The sequence below is a fragment of the Manis pentadactyla genome, chromosome 4, assembly GCF_030020395.1.
Source record: "Manis pentadactyla isolate mManPen7 chromosome 4, mManPen7.hap1, whole genome shotgun sequence".
Classification (NCBI taxonomy): domain Eukaryota; kingdom Metazoa; phylum Chordata; class Mammalia; order Pholidota; family Manidae; genus Manis; species Manis pentadactyla.
The window spans coordinates 176,541,657-176,557,468 of NC_080022.1; the positions used below are offsets into that span (position 1 = coordinate 176,541,657).

A 15,812-nucleotide genomic window follows, 5' to 3' on the forward strand; every position below is an offset into this window, starting at 1 on the left:
AATCATCAGACAGTGTTTATAATAGCTCAATAAGTGAGTTAAGTTAGGTAAGGTAGTAAAGAAGCTAACCTTGAACCTTTGGTAACCACAAACTTAAAGCCTGCAATGGCAATAAGTACATATCTTTCAATCGTCACCCTAAATGTAAATGGACTGAATGCACCAATCAAAATACATAGAGTGATAGAATGGATAAAAAAGCAAGACCCATCTATATGCTGCTTACATGAGACTCACCTCAAACCCAAAGACATGCACAGATTAAAAGTCAAGGGATGGAAAAAGATATTTTATGTGAACAACAGGGAGAAGAAAGCAGGGTTGCAATACTAGCATCAGACAAAATAGACTTCAAAACAAAGAAAGTAACAAGAGATAAAGAAGGACATTACATAATGATAAAGGGGTCCGTCCAACAAGAGGATACAACCATTATAAATATATATGCACCCAATACAGGAGCACCAACATATATGAAACAAATACTAACAGAATTAAAGGAGGAAATAGAATGTAATGCATTTATTTTGAGATACTTCAACACACCACTCACACCAAAGGACAGATCCACCAGACAGAAAATAAGTAAGGACACAGAGGCACTGAACAACACACTAGAACAGATGGACCTAACAGACAGATTTATCTATAGAACTCTACATCCAAAAGCAACAGGATACACATTCTTCTCAAGTGCACATGGAACATTCTCCAGAATAGACCACATAGTAGGCCACAAAAAGAGCCTCAGTAAATTCCAAAAGATTGAAATCCTACCAACTTTTCAGACCACAAAGGTATAAAACTAGAAATAAATTATACAAAGAAAGCGAAAATGCTCACAAACACATGGAGGCTAAACAACACGCTCCTAAATAATCAATGGATCCACAACCAAATTAAAATGGAGATCCAGCTATATATGGAAACAAATGACAACAACAACACAAAGCCCCAACTACTGTGGGACGCAGCGAAAGCATTCTTAAGAGGAAAGTATATAGCAATCCAGGCATATTTAAAGAAGGAATAACAATTCCAAATGAATTGTCTAATGTCACAATTATCAAAATTGGAAAAAGAACAAATGAGGCCTAAGGTCAGCAGAAGGAGAGACATAATAAAAATCAGAAAAGAAATAAATAAAATTGAGAAGAATAAAATAGAAAAAAATCAAGAAACCAAGAGCTGGTTCTTTGAGAGAATAAACAAAATAGATAAGCCTCTAGCCAGACTTATTAAGAGAAAAAGAGAGTCAACACATATCAACAGAATCAGAAACAAGAAAGGAAAAATCACGACGGACCCCACAGAAATACAAAGAATTATTAGAGAGTACTATGAAAACCTATATGCTAACAAGCTGGAAAACCTAGGAGAAATGGACAACTTCCTAGAAAAATACAACCTTCCAAGACTGACCCAGAAAGAAACAGAAAATCTAAACAGACCAATTAACAGCAATGAAATTGAAGTGGTAATCAAAAAACTACCCAAGAACAAAACCCCCGGGCCAGATGGATTTACCTCACGATTTTATCAGACATACAGAGAAGACATAATAACCATTCTCCTTAAAGTTTTCCAAAAAACAGAAGAGAAGGAAATACTCCCAAACTCATTCTATGAAGCCAACATCACCCTAATACCAAAACCAGGCAAAGACCCCCACCAAAAAAGAAAACTACAGCCCAATATCCCTGATGAATGTAAATGCAAAAATACTCAATAAAATATTAGCAAACCGAATTCAAAAATACATCAAAAGGATCATACACCATGACCAAGTGGGATTCATCCCAGGGATGCAAGGATGGTACAACATTCGAAAATCCATTAACATCATCCACCATATCAACAAAAAGGACAAAAACCACATGATCATCTCCATAGATGCTGAAAAAGCATTTGACAAAATTCAACATCCATTCATAAAAACTCTCAACAAAATGGGTATAGAGGCCAAGTACCTCAACATAATAAAGGTCATATATGATAAACCCACAGCTAACATCATACTGAACAGTGAGAAGCTGAAAGCTTTTCCTCTGAGATCGGGAACTAGACAGGGATGCCCACTCTCCCACTGTTATTCAACATAGTACTGGAGGTCCTAGCCACAGCAATTAGACAAAACAAAGAAATACAAGGAATCCAGATTGGTAAAGAAGTTAAACTGTCACTACTTGCAGATGACATGATATTGTACATAAAAAACCCTAAAGACTCCACCCCAAAACTACTAAACTAATATCGGAATTCAGCAAAGTTGCAGGATACAAAATTAAAACACAGAAATCTGTGGCTTTCCTATACACTAACAATGAACTAATAGAAAGAGAAATCAGGAAAAGAATTCCATTCACAATAGCATCAAAAAGAATACCTAGGAATAAACCTAACCAAGGAAGTGAAAGACCTATACCCTGAAAACTATAAGACACTCTTTAGAGATATTAAAGAGGTCACTAACAAATGGAAACTCATCCCATGCTCTTGGCTAGGAAGAATTAATATTGTCAAAATGGCCATCCTGCCCAAAACAATATACAGATTCGATGCAATCCCTATCAAATTACCAACAGCATTCTTCAATGAACTGAAACAAATAGTTCAAAATATATGGAAACACCAAAGACCCCGAATAGCTAAAGCAATCCTGAGAAGGAAGAATAAAGTAGGGGGGGATCTCACTCCCCAACTTCAAGCTCTACTACAAAGCCACAATAATCGAGACAATTTGGTACTGGCACAAGAACAGAGCCACAGACCAGTGGAACAGAACAGGGACTCCAAACATTAACCCAAACATATATGGTCAACTAATATTCGATAAAGGAGCCATGGACATACAATGGGGAAATGACAGTCTCTTCAACAGATGGTGCTGGCAAAACTGGACAGCTACATGTAAGAAAATGAAACTGGATCACTGTCTAACCCCATACACAAAAGTAAATTCAAAATGGATCAAAGATTTGAACATAAGTCATGAAACCATAAAACTCTTAGGAAAAAACATAGGCAAAAGTCTCTTAGACATAAACATGAGTGACCTCTTCTTGAACATATCTCCCCGGGCAAGGGAAACAAAAGCAAAAATGAACAAGTGGGACTTTATCAAGCTGGAAAACTTCTATACAGCAAAGAACCCCATGAATAGAAAAAAAAGGTATCCTACAGTATGGGAGAATATATTCATAAATGACAAATCTGATAAAGGGTTGACATCCAAAATATATAAAGAGCTCACACACCTCAACAAACAAAAAGCAAATAAGCCAATTAAAAAATGGGCAGAGGAGCTGAATAGGCAGTTCTCTAAAGAAATTCAGATGGCCAACAGACACAAGAAAAGATGCTCTATATCGCTTGTCATCAGAGAAATGCAAATTAAAACCACAATGAGATATCACCTCACACAAGTAAGGATGGCTACCACCCAAAAGACAAACAACAAATGTCGGTGAGGTTGTGGAGAAAGGGGAACCCTCCTACACAGCTGGTGGGAATGTAAATTAGTTCAACCATTGTGGAATGCAGTATGGAGGTTCCTCAAAAAACTCAAAATAGAAATACCATTTGACCCAGGAATTCCACTTCTAGGAATTTACCCTCAGAATGCAGCACTCCAGTTTGAAAAAGACAGATACACCCTATGTTTATCGCTGCACTATTTACAATAGCCGAGATATGGAAGCAACCTAAATGTCCATCAGTAGATAAATGGATAAAGATGTGGCACATATACACGATGGAATATTATTCAGCTGTAAGAAAAAAACAGATCCTACCATTTGCAACAACATGGATGGAGCTAGAGGGTATTATGCTCAGTGAAATAAGCCAGGCGGAGAAAGACAAGTACCAAATGATCTCACTCATATGTGGAGTAGGAGAACAAAGGAAAACTGAAGGAACAAAACAGCAGCAGAATCACAGAACCCAAGAATGGACTAATAGTTACCAAAGGGAAAGGGACTGGGGAGGATGGGTAGGAAGGGAGGGAGAAGGGTGGGGAAAAAGAAAGGGGGCATTACGATTAGCATGTATAGTGTGTGGGGGCACAGGGAGGGCTGTGCAACAGAGAAGACAAGTAGTGATTTTACAGCACCTTACTATGCTGATGGACAGGGACTGTGAAGGGGTATGTGGGGGGGACTTGAAGGGGGGAGCCTAGTAAACATGTCCTTCATGTAACTGTAGATTAATGATACCAAAATTTAAAAAAATTGTGTATCAAAACCTTAATTTAAAAAAAACGGCTATCATGCAAATGTCATGTATTGAAGACTCCTTAAGGTTCGTGCCCTTGAGGTTTGGAAATCTTGCTTTACACTAATGCCTGACTTGAAAAATTATTCTACTGAATACAGTAGTCCTTAAAAGACAAAAATCACTTTAGCCTTAGTCTTCAACCCAAATTCCCACCTCTACCACTGCAGCTTATCTTCTATGGGTAAAAATGCAGGCAGAAGCCGTCAGACTTCAACAGTGGAGGTGTGGCTCACCACTTTCCACTAATTGGAAAAGCAGAAACTGACAGCAGTGCTTTTACAATGCATTTCACTTTTCCCAACCCTTATGGGCAGGTACTATAGTTAACACATTTTCCGCCCCCAGAATTCATTTCCTATTGTGTTAACAGTGTATTCCTTAAAGTAGTGGTTTTCGACCCACACTGCACAGATAAAGAACCTGGGGTGATACAGTACAGACATACCACAGAGGTATTGTGGGTTCAGCTCCAGATCACTGCAATAAAAGCAACTATCACAAAACAAGGAGTCAAAAATGAACTTTTTGGTTTCCCAGTACATATGTTCATAGTATACCATAGTCTATTAAGGAATGCAGTATTGTCTAAGCAAAATATACAAACCTTAATTAAAAAACACTGCTAAAAAATGCTAACCATCATCTGAGTTTTCAGTTAGTCATAATCACTAATCACAGGTCACAATAATTTGTTTGAAATACTGGAAGAATTACCAAAATATGAGAGACTTTACAAAGTGAGCAAATGCTGTTAGAAAAGAAGGCATCAGAAAACTTGCTCAAATGCAGGGTTACTACAGACCTTCAGTTTATAAAAGACACAGTATCTGCAAAGTAAAATAAAGTGAAGAGCAATAAAACAAGGTATGCCTGAACTTGGAGCTCATACAGTACCAATTAAGCAGAACTTCTGGGAGAACCTTCCCAGGTGATGCCAAGGTACAGCCTTGAAACCACTTCCAGCCTTGAAGTTTGGGAAGATGAATTCTCCCTGCAGGATACACGCATGACTGTTATTCCACCTCCCTGGCTAGTAAGACATATGGGGACATTGGCTGAGGGCTTCTTGGAAATACTCATTTTCCTGTGAAAGCTTCTCAAAATATTTTTGCTAAGTTGTGTAAAGTGGATGTGAGGTCTGGAAGGGCCAACAGCCATTATTACTCAAAGGGGAAACAGACTAGAATAAAGCCAGAACTCAGAAGTGAGCAGAAAAAAGTTATCACCCATTTCCTTGATGACATCAGCTTCCATCAAATGATGTCTGCAGCCAGCCCTACACCCCTGGTTAGTCCTATCAGTTTGGTTCAGTTACCCTTCATTTGCAACCTTAAGAGCTCCAAATTAGAAAGCAACACATAGACATGGTGAAGTCAAGAAAAGGGTGGAACTTAATCTTTATTTACAGGACACTGCAAGATATGAAATTCCACATAAGAAACCCATTGAGAGAAGTTTCATACAGTATATACAGTTTGGAACTGTTCAAGTATAGTTTTGTTGTAAAAAGTGCTACAATTATAAACCACATTTAAAAAGAGTTCTTAGTAGAGAAACAGCAAGACAAACTCATACCAAACATAGTACTCAACAAACACCTTTATGCCTCAGCTGTACAATCTAAAAGTTAAAGGTCCCAGGAGCACCATCCTGAACTTGGAATGTGTAGCCTTCAGAGGTAGTTTCTGGTACAACATTTTGATCTTCCTCTTCCTGAAAGTTAAAAAAAAACATCATCCATGTATGGCACACTTCTAAGCAGTAACCTGTTTAGAAATCTGTATGTAGTCTTAGAAGCCTTCATCTGCATTAGTCCCCCTTTAATCCTGCCCCATACAGAATTTCAGTTTTTGAAATAGCAGAGGGAGGGCTGCTGAAACTTGCCAATTCATGTGCCTGCCTGAGGGGAGGCTCTGAATGGGTTAAGGAACGCTACCACACTAATAGGGAATAGAGATTTTCTTCTTCACTTGTCACTTTTGAGTAGGAAATGGGGAAAACAAGGTATTAAAAGCCCAGAGTATATATGGTCATTGGGCTGGCCCACTTCTCCATCAACTCCTACAATTTTTAATTCCTAAGTCTAGTTATTTTAAAGTGAAGTGGTAACTTTTTAAAAACCTCAAGTTAAAAAGATTATCATCAAGCCAAATATTAGAGAAGCAAGTATGTACATTATGTCCTACTTACACTGCCTTTTTGCTACATTTTAATAAGGGTACAGAGCTCATTAAAAGTGTGAGGAAGAAAATAAATCTCACAACAGGCTTACCTCACATGTGTATTTTCCAAGCCCTTACTAACATTACCATGTGACTCACCTCTACAGAGAAATACTTCTCAATCAAGTTTAATGAAGCTTTGTACACAGACTCATTTTCATGGTTTTGCAGAGCTTCAATTTTGTCCAAACCTCCACATTCTTCAATCATTATACTAAGTTTCTCAGTTTCCCCTAGTTTCTCAGCAGCCTAAAAAAAAAACCCAAAGTTTTCTGGCCAATATACTCTAAATGCTGTATTTCAATGAAAACAACATCTATGTTACACTAATAACATATATCAAACAGAAAAAAACACTTGACAGTTCCTTTAACTCTGTGAGGTAGTTTTGTCAAATTCAAGGTAATCAGATCTGTACTCGCTCTTAGTAACTACTTCTGCAGCTTATGGCCAGAAGACATCTTAAATCTTAGTTCTCAACCTTTTCTAGGCATCAAAATCACTTAGGCAACTTAAAAAATGATACCATATTCAGGATTCCGGTTCAACTGGTCCGGTGATGGGAACAGGAAATTACTGTTTTGTAAAAGTACCCCAGAAAATACCAAACTGAACTCAAGGTGGAGAGTCACTGTCTAAAATATAAGGCAAAGACAGCCTATGGTGTTCTAAGTTCAGGGAAAGGAAATCCCAGGGCAATGTACCTCTAAAACCGAAATCAGAGAGAAATAAAGTTTAAAACCCATTTAATTGCTTACAAACTGCAGTCCAGGCCTTCTCTCTCCTGCTCCAGAAGCCAACCACCCCTCCCTCCCACCCACCTCTCCCGTTCAGATAAGCCATCGGTTGCCCAGGTAATTACCCATTGATATGGAGATGAACTTCTCCCCACCCTTGAGGAGCGCCTATTGATATGCAGATTAACTAAAGCCAAACTTCTCTCCACCCCCTGAGGATGCACTAAACCCAGGAGATTCCGGAAATATTATAATTTTACCCACGGTGTGTAAAACCAAATTTCCCTAACTGGACTATTTGTTGATACCAAGAAGAACTTACTAGGTCTAAGAGTGATATTGTGATTATACTGTTCTAAAGCCCTCAACTTTTGGAAGGTACGTATTTACAGATCGAACAACTTACTTGCTTCAAAGAAATTAAGGAAGAGTAGGAAAATATGCCAAATGTTGGCAAATTATTTTTGCTGAGTGACGAATACACCAGGCATTATTATTCTAGTCAACTTTTGCATATAAAAATTTCCATAATCAGAAGTGTGAAGTTAAGTCCTACCGACCACCCATACTGTGACAAAATGCCATATGCTAGCATGCCTGCATCAATTAGGAATAGAACCAGAAGAAAACAGAATTGGTAACTACTTATGCCAATTAAATTTCACCAAAACTTAATATGAATTGGGGAATGAAACATTCTTGACAAAATAAATAGGTATGAATAGTATACACATATGGATTGGATTTCAAGTCACATCATCCACTTGTCATCTCCTTACATCTCTTATAATCTGTTGTCACATCTTATTAAGAGTGTGAACCACATTAACAGGGTTTCTGATTCTACCGGTAAGTGGCCTACTAAGTAAACTTAGCTGCCCTCTCCCCCCCCTTGTCTAAAGAGTAAACCAATTATCAAGCCCTAATTCAAACAAATGCCACCTTGTTAAGACTTACCTGAAAGATATTTGAAATGGCATCCAGAATAACCAGAATAATTTTGGTATCTTTTGCAGTTAAGAGGTTCACCAACGGCTCTATTATGCCACAATGAACAAGGTATACAATCTGTTCAACTGTTCCACCACTTGTATAGTTGGTCACAGCCCATACAGCTTCCTTTTGTGTCTTGAAGTCTGCCTAACATCAGGAAACAAGTTTATTTCTACAGTTGTAAAACCAAGATTCCAAAGTACTATTTTAGAAAAACAATGAATGAAACTAACAACTAGTTCCACCCAACCATTAAGTGGCTACATTATTAAGCAAAGGACTGTAATCAGACCCCAACAATGGTACATTACAAATCTTATCAAGCATAGCTCTGTCAAATGCTCATCCATGAATATTAACAATCCTTTAAGAGTCCTAAGAATTTACTACCTTAGAGAGAACGCTGACAAGGTATGGCACTAGTCCATGATTCACAACTTGCTGGATCTGGTCCTGGCGGCCAGCTGTGATGTTTGACATTGTCCATGTAGCTTCCTTCTGAATATTAGTTTTGGGGTTCGTTAGCAGGCTGGGAAAGACCATAAGTGCTCCTGCATCTATTACAACCTGAGTTTGTTCATCTGTCCCAGTGACAATATTTCCTATGGCTCTTAATGCAGGAGTCTGAAAAGGGAAGAAAAATGTTTGATGCTGGCAGTTACTTAACCATTTTATTTCCCAGCACTGCTCAACAACTCTATACTGTAAATTAAAAAGTTTTGACAAGTAAGATGGTCATTATGGCCTAAAACTGGAGGTATGTCAATTATTAGTATCAACTGATTATAACAGTATCAATTGATTATGCTCTTTATGCTTTATATTCTCATCTAGAAGTTCACAACTTACCACAATTGGAAATTCAGTTGCTCCCAGAAGCTTCACAAGTTGGGGCACAACTCCTGTTTTCACAACCATTTCAATCCGTTCATTTGGACCATCAGTAAGGTAAGAAATAGCCCAGCAGGTATCTGCTAATACTTCTGGATCATCATAATGCAGAAGACGAACTAAAGTTGGAAGAATCTGCTCAACAGCATCTACTGGGGGTGCAGGATTTTTGTTGCGACAAAGGTTTGAAAGTGTCCAGGTAAGGTTACGTAAGTAACCACACTAAGGGGAGAGAAAAATGAAATGAGACGTCCTTGGTCTTTTGAGGGAGTGGAAAAAATTAGAATCAATCAAGTATTAAGTAACCTGACTTATGTCAGTCACTTACTGCTAAAGAGGACATATCAGGAACTGCAAGAAGAGCCAATAGCGGGTCAACTGCACCATACTTGATAACTAAGTCACGGAAAACTGAACCATCACCTGAAAAAAAGGAAAGGTTAATCATATCTACTTGTCCAACACCATCCATGTTCAGTTACTGAGTACACCACGGTCTTAACGCAAAGACAATATTCTCAGAAATTCCCTTGCTTACTTAGATGCCACTTTCCCCCCTTATTAGCACTGAAAGCAAGCAAATTTAAAACTTAAAAGAGTCATTATCACAACAAGGCACTTCCCCCAACCTCAGTGGAATTTTAATCCAAATACCTGCAATGTTTCCTAGAGCCCACACAGCTTGTTCACTGATGTGAGCATGGGGTGATGCCAACAGAGAAATGAATGCTGGGATGGCGCCTCCATCTACCACAGCCTTGGTCTGTTCTGATGTCCCAGAAGCAATGTTAGTGAGTGCCCAGGCAGATTCAAACTGAATGGGACTACAGTCTGTTCTGCCCAAGAAGGACACAAATTTTGGAATCAAACCAGCCCGGATTATGTTGTCTATGGGGGGCTGTTTTTCCCTAGAAAGCAGTTTCCTAAGGGTGAACAAAAAGAGAAAAGGTGAAGGTGATTAACAGAAGAAATTAGTGTAAAAATCAATTTATGTAATTCTTAAGTTTAGAACTTTAGACAACCTTTTAAGTAAAGCACTAAATGCTGAGATACCTGGAATTTAAGAGAAGCTGAACAGACTGGTTACATAGTGCTCCCATGTATCTTTAACTACTTTTTCCAAAACTGAAATATTACCAGTAGACTTACCCACCTGTCTCTATTTCTGTAGAAATCTACTTTACCTCTTGTCACTCTTTAACAACTTTGACAATTAAGAGCTACACTGTTAATTAACTTCCATCTTTCTACTAGTGAGGTTAAATGCCTTTTCCATATCATTTTTGTCATTTGGACCTGTTTTTCTGCACACTGTCAAGCTATAGAAATTACTAATCCCTTCTGTTACGATGTCACAAATATTTATATACAGTTGGGAGTTAAGAGTCTACATAAACTTATTTTCTACGGGTGTACCAATCCCACTTACTGAATAATTCCTCTTTTTCTCTGACACTGACTCAAAATGCCACTTTAACAAAAACTGTAATTTTCTTAAAAAGTACACCAAAAAGTTAAAGGTGATTATCACTGGCGGTGGGTGGGGTTTCAGGAAATTAGTTTCACCCAAAGGAAGTGCCTAATGAAAATAAGCCTAATGTTTGGCTTAAGCTTCACTTTACCCATGCCATCTGTCACATTCCCAACAATAAAAATCTAAGAAGGCTGATTTCTCATCCTTTAGATCACTCATGCTTTAGCAGAAGAGACTTACCTAGCAGCTTGAGTAGCCTGGAGCTGGCTTTCCAAACTGCTGCCATTTATGCCTTTGACAATGTCATCAACAGTCCAATTTACAGTGCCCTACGAGAACACTGGAATTAATTTTGCAAACTTATGTTTAACATTAAATACAAACAATAATGAGGTATACAGTAAACAAGTATATGCATTGTTTGTACAGTGCTACAAATGTTTTATGTTGTTATTACAGTAAAAAGGTTTGAGAACCGTTACAGTTAACTCAAAACAACTGTGTCCCTTTCTCTCCAGATCACAACCTAACAGGGAAAATGTGGCAAGTAGACAACCATAAAACAAATGCTGCATACACATATTGTCTTATACTGCATTTACTCTCCATTTTTGGTGCAGAACCAGGGTGCAACAGGGATTGTAAGAGAGCACCTTTCCTGCTGGGCTGACCAAGGAGCACTGTAAGAAAATGGGATTTGAAGTAATAATCCAGAAATAGCATATAGGTGCTATTAATCAATGGGCAGAAAAAAATTGGTAAAATGTGGAGCACTAGAGGAAAGCATAATGTGAATAAAAAAATAGAAAAGCACCCAATCTTTGAAAGATGAGAAAGGTAAATTTGAGAATCTAAGATGGGTCTAATTTACAAAAAAAAACTTTCAAAAAGAATATAGATTTAAAACCATTCAAGTTTTTAGGTAGAAAATAAACATGTTTAAAGTAGCACTGTAGGAATTTTACATAAATAGTATGTGGCAGAGAATGAAGGGAAAGAAAAACTAGGAGACTGCTTAAAACATTTCAGGAAGAAAGACCTGAAACAAAGCTGGAGGCAAGTACAAAAAAACCCCCAAAATACCAAAAAAAAACGTTCAAACTAAGCCAGAAAGTGGATGGTTCTGGACACAGTAATTTTCAGTTAACAATGAAATGGCCAGCACAAGGTACCAAGCTGGCCGCCAGAAATACAGAGAAACTTGAAGGGAGATCACAGCTAAAGACCTTGGAATCAGCCTCAATAGATTATGGAGAGTGGGCAGGAAAGACATCATTAGATTACTGATCAGGAGCAGAAAAAAGACCTTCACAGAGTTGACAGTTAAAACCATAGGCTAGGCATCTTACTACACTGATAGACAGTGACTGCAATGGCGGTGTGAGGACTTGATAGTATGGGTGAATGTTGAAACCACAAGATTGTTTATGGGAAACCTTCATGAAGATTGTTTATCAATGACACTTTAATGTAAAAAACAACATAAGCCTAGGAATAAATTTATTCTAAGAAAAGCCCCATATCGATTTTCTGGGTTTAACATAATTCACAGGCTAAAATGTATTTACCTGGTTGTTGCGGTTCTGCAGTGGAGAAGTAGCATCATCAGGAAATGAGCTTACATTTCTCCTTTTCAGCATCTGGTCATCCTTCTTAGCTTTCCTCAGCTCCACATTAACTTCTATTCTGCGCCGCCTCATTTCCTCGAGAAAACATCATTTCCCCTATTATTATGAGTTTGTGTTGCCAAGTGAGGGCACTTTTTCAAATTCCCTCAAAGTTTTGACCCCTTCTCAAAATCCTTTCACTTAAAAGTACCACTGGAAAGCAACAGTAGGTACTCACTGTTGTGTCCTTCCCCTTGTTCTTGAATCTGTTAAGGCGGGCAGCTGGTGAATTAGCATTCTCGTTGGTGGACATGGTTATGAGACAAAGGGAGAAAGCTGAAAGATAAGCAGAGAATATATTCTCCCCGTTATAATTCTGTTTTGTCAGTTAAGAGCATTCATTGAATTATCAAGCAAATATATTGAGTTCACACTTCTACATCAGAAGAGGAACTTCATTTTTCAGCACCAGGAAATAGCTTTGGCCAAACAGTATTCTCCCCTCCTCTCTGAAGGGCTGAGGCTACCTGGAGCAGTACTGTCCATCAGAAATACAATGTAACATGTATAAATCTGAATTTCCCAGTAACCATATTTTTAAAAAAACAAGTGAAATTAATTTTAATGTTATTTAACCGAACATATCCGAAATACACATTTCAACAGTTATGATATTAAAACGTTATTGAGATATGTTACATTCTCTTTTTATACTAATTCTTCTAAATCTTGAACTTTAAGTTTACGGCTTATGTCACAATTCGGACTAGCCCACATGCGTTTGGTGACCACCATATTGGTCAGTGCGACTCTAGCGCAGTTAAATGAAGACAAAGAAGGGAAACTGAGCTAAGTGTTAAAAATCTATATCCCAGGGGCAATAAACTCAGGTCCTCTAGAGGCTCTCTTTATTGTCTTTAAATGGCCAAATGGGTACATTCTCCGCACTGGAAAATTAAAGAAAAATTTGGCTCATCGTTACATTATGTTGTCTTTCGTAATATTTCCTGTCAACACTGAAAACTTGCGACGCAATTCTCCACCTTCAGCATCTCGCACACATTTCCATTTCCAGAAATTTCTTGTGAGTGTACTTAATTAGGCCGGTATCAGCCGTGCTTCACTCAGACCCGGATCCTTCCTTAAGAGCAATCTCCAAAAGATGACATTTTATCTTTAATTCCATTATGTTCACTTAACGAAAACGTGACACTGCCAACCGAGGGCCTGCGTGTTAGAGTTCTTCCTACCGCCGCCTCTGTCTCCAATCCCTTCCCCCGCCCCCACCCGGGGGAAGACGCGGCGAAAAACCGTGGAGGAGGGGCCGGGCGCCGGGCTCCTCCGGGGACTTTTCGCCCTCGGGCCTCCCGGCCGCGACGCGCAAAGGCTCTCGCTGCCTTTCGCAGACTCTCGGCACCCTGAAGCCCAAGCACTCGTACAGCCTCACCAACTAGCAACGCTCCCGAGGCCTCGTCAACGAGGCAGGCCAAAGCCAGGCCAGGCGCGTACCCGGAGCCTCCCTTCCCGCCACCCGCAAGCCGAGAGCGGCCTGCGGGCCTGCCGTTACCCCTCAGAACCGACTGCTGCCTGACTTCGTTACCTACACAGCCAGCTCAGGCTTCCCCAAAAGGCGGTGCGGGGCGCGCAGGCGGCGGGTTAACTGCCCTCAAAACGGCCACCGCAGCTCAGCTCGAAGATGGTGTGGCCAGTGCAACCGGCCGGCGCGATTTAAATTTCCCGGTGGCTCCGCATTCCGATTGGCTGGTTCGAGCCTACGCTATGAGTCCATTGGTGGATTTGAAAAACCTGTTGGGGGGGTGGGGGGTCCTAGGGCTTAGAAGAAGAAAGGGTAACATCGCGAGACGAGGGAGCGGTCGCGCGATCCCAGAGCGCCTTGCAGCTCCGAGTGGAAGGACTCCAGAGCCCGGCATGCCACGCGGAGGGCCGGGTCTCAACCCGACCATGGCTTGACGCTTTGGGCCTTTGCTGAAGATATTTGTGTGTAAGGTTACCCACTGGTCGCTTCCTTGCGCGGCTGCCTTGACGAAGTACCACAAGTGAGTGCTCAAATCATTCTCGTTCAAGATCTTGATTTAAAAACATACAGCTTTGCGGTTTTTTTCCTGATAGGACACAGAAGGAACTTAGGCGGTTCTATTATCTAGGGAAGGGATAAGGCAGATTTGTGTTGCATTTTTAGTTTTGTTTTTTTTTAACTTGTCATAAAAGACTACATAGAAGCCACAAATACAGTAACGAAAGTTTATTATGCCTGTTTCTCCAGATATTCTTATTTTTAAATAATTCAAATACAGAAGAATTGCATATATTTACCCAGATTTGTCAAATGGTAACATTTTGGCACATTCGCCATTTTTCTCTCTCCCTATGTGTTCGTGTGTGTATATATATATATATATATACACACACACACATATATATGGCTTTCACATACCATTTTTGAACCATTTGAGAGTAACTTTCAGAAATCATGTCCCCTTTACCCCCATCTTCTAAAAATAAGGACATTCTCTAATAAAAATCCAAACCGCAGTCATCAAATTCAACGACTAACTTTTGATGCTGTTATTTATTACTTAGTCCATGTTCAAGTTTTGCCAGTTACTCCAGGAATGTTTTAGGTTTACTTTACACATTTCTGAATAAAATGTTTGCATTTTCTTGCCATGTACTTTTAAAAAATATCAGTGATGGTTATGAGGGCATCAAGATCATTGGCCATTTTGTTTTCTTTCTGTATTCAAGGGTATTTTAAGAAAAATTGTTTTGTTTTTTACCATAAATTCAAACATTGAACTCTGTCCATTCTTGCAGGCATTTATCCCAGCCTCACTTGGGTGTAGCAGCCATGGGGTTCACAGGAGGCTGATTCTACTCCCACCCACCCAGTAAGCATAATTCTATCCCCCTAAATGCAGAAATGTGGGAGGAATTCACTCCTAACCCAGTCACTGCACTGCATTCTCTTGGCTACTGTGAATGGTTCAGGGGCAAAGTGTGACCTAAATTCATCCAGTTGGGAAGCCTATGCCTTTTGTTTAATGATTGGAGGTAGGAATACAAGCTCTGTTCTTCTGAACTGAGGGATGTGAGTCCTAGAAATCTGAATAGGACAATTGTAGAGAAACCATGAGAGCTTTGATCAACAGCCTGTCCTACCTCTGAAGGTCGCTATTAAATGACTTTGCAATTATGTCATCCAATGCACTTCATTTTTCAATTAGTTAAATTGGGTTATCTTTTGCTTGAAAATAGAATACAGTGTGCCCAGAGGTGGTGAAACATTTTACATATCTTAATACATTTAACCTTCACAACTCTGCAAGGTAGTATTATTACCTGTTACATTTCACAGAAGACAGTCAAGAGAAACTTGTCCAGGTTCACACAGCCAGTAAATGGCAGAGACAAGCTTTAGACCCAGGCTGTCTAGTTCCAGGAGTCTATGTTCTCAACCACTCTTTGCACCTGTACTTGCACCTGAAAACAATCTGAAAAAGGAGTATAATGTCAAATAGGAAAGTGGCCTTTGAAAGATACAATATTGCTCTGGGAACCATACATCCTCCATTTTTTAGCTATTGTAGTT

At 39.3% G+C, this 15,812-nt stretch overlaps 1 protein-coding gene across 2 annotated transcripts; it reads right to left on the bottom strand.

Annotated features, from left to right (window-relative positions):
• Window positions 1-5,646: 5,646 nt before the first annotated feature.
• Window positions 5,647-13,953, bottom strand: KPNA2 (karyopherin subunit alpha 2). Of its 2 annotated transcripts, none has more exons than XM_036899903.2 (11): window positions 13,807-13,953; window positions 12,441-12,538; window positions 12,164-12,298; window positions 10,836-10,924; window positions 9,776-10,044; window positions 9,450-9,544; window positions 9,080-9,343; window positions 8,621-8,854; window positions 8,195-8,377; window positions 6,600-6,749; window positions 5,647-5,991 (listed from the first exon to the last, which is right to left on the bottom strand). In XM_036899903.2, the coding sequence occupies exons 2-11, from the start codon at window positions 12,513-12,515 to the stop codon at window positions 5,899-5,901; spliced, it is 1,587 nt and encodes a 528-aa protein (XP_036755798.1). In that variant the 5' UTR covers window positions 12,516-12,538; window positions 13,807-13,953; the 3' UTR covers window positions 5,647-5,898. The 2 variants fall into 2 exon arrangements, with proteins under 2 accessions (XP_036755798.1, XP_036755800.1); XM_036899905.2 differs by having other exon boundaries at window positions 13,803-13,953.
• Window positions 13,954-15,812: the final 1,859 nt, after the last annotated feature.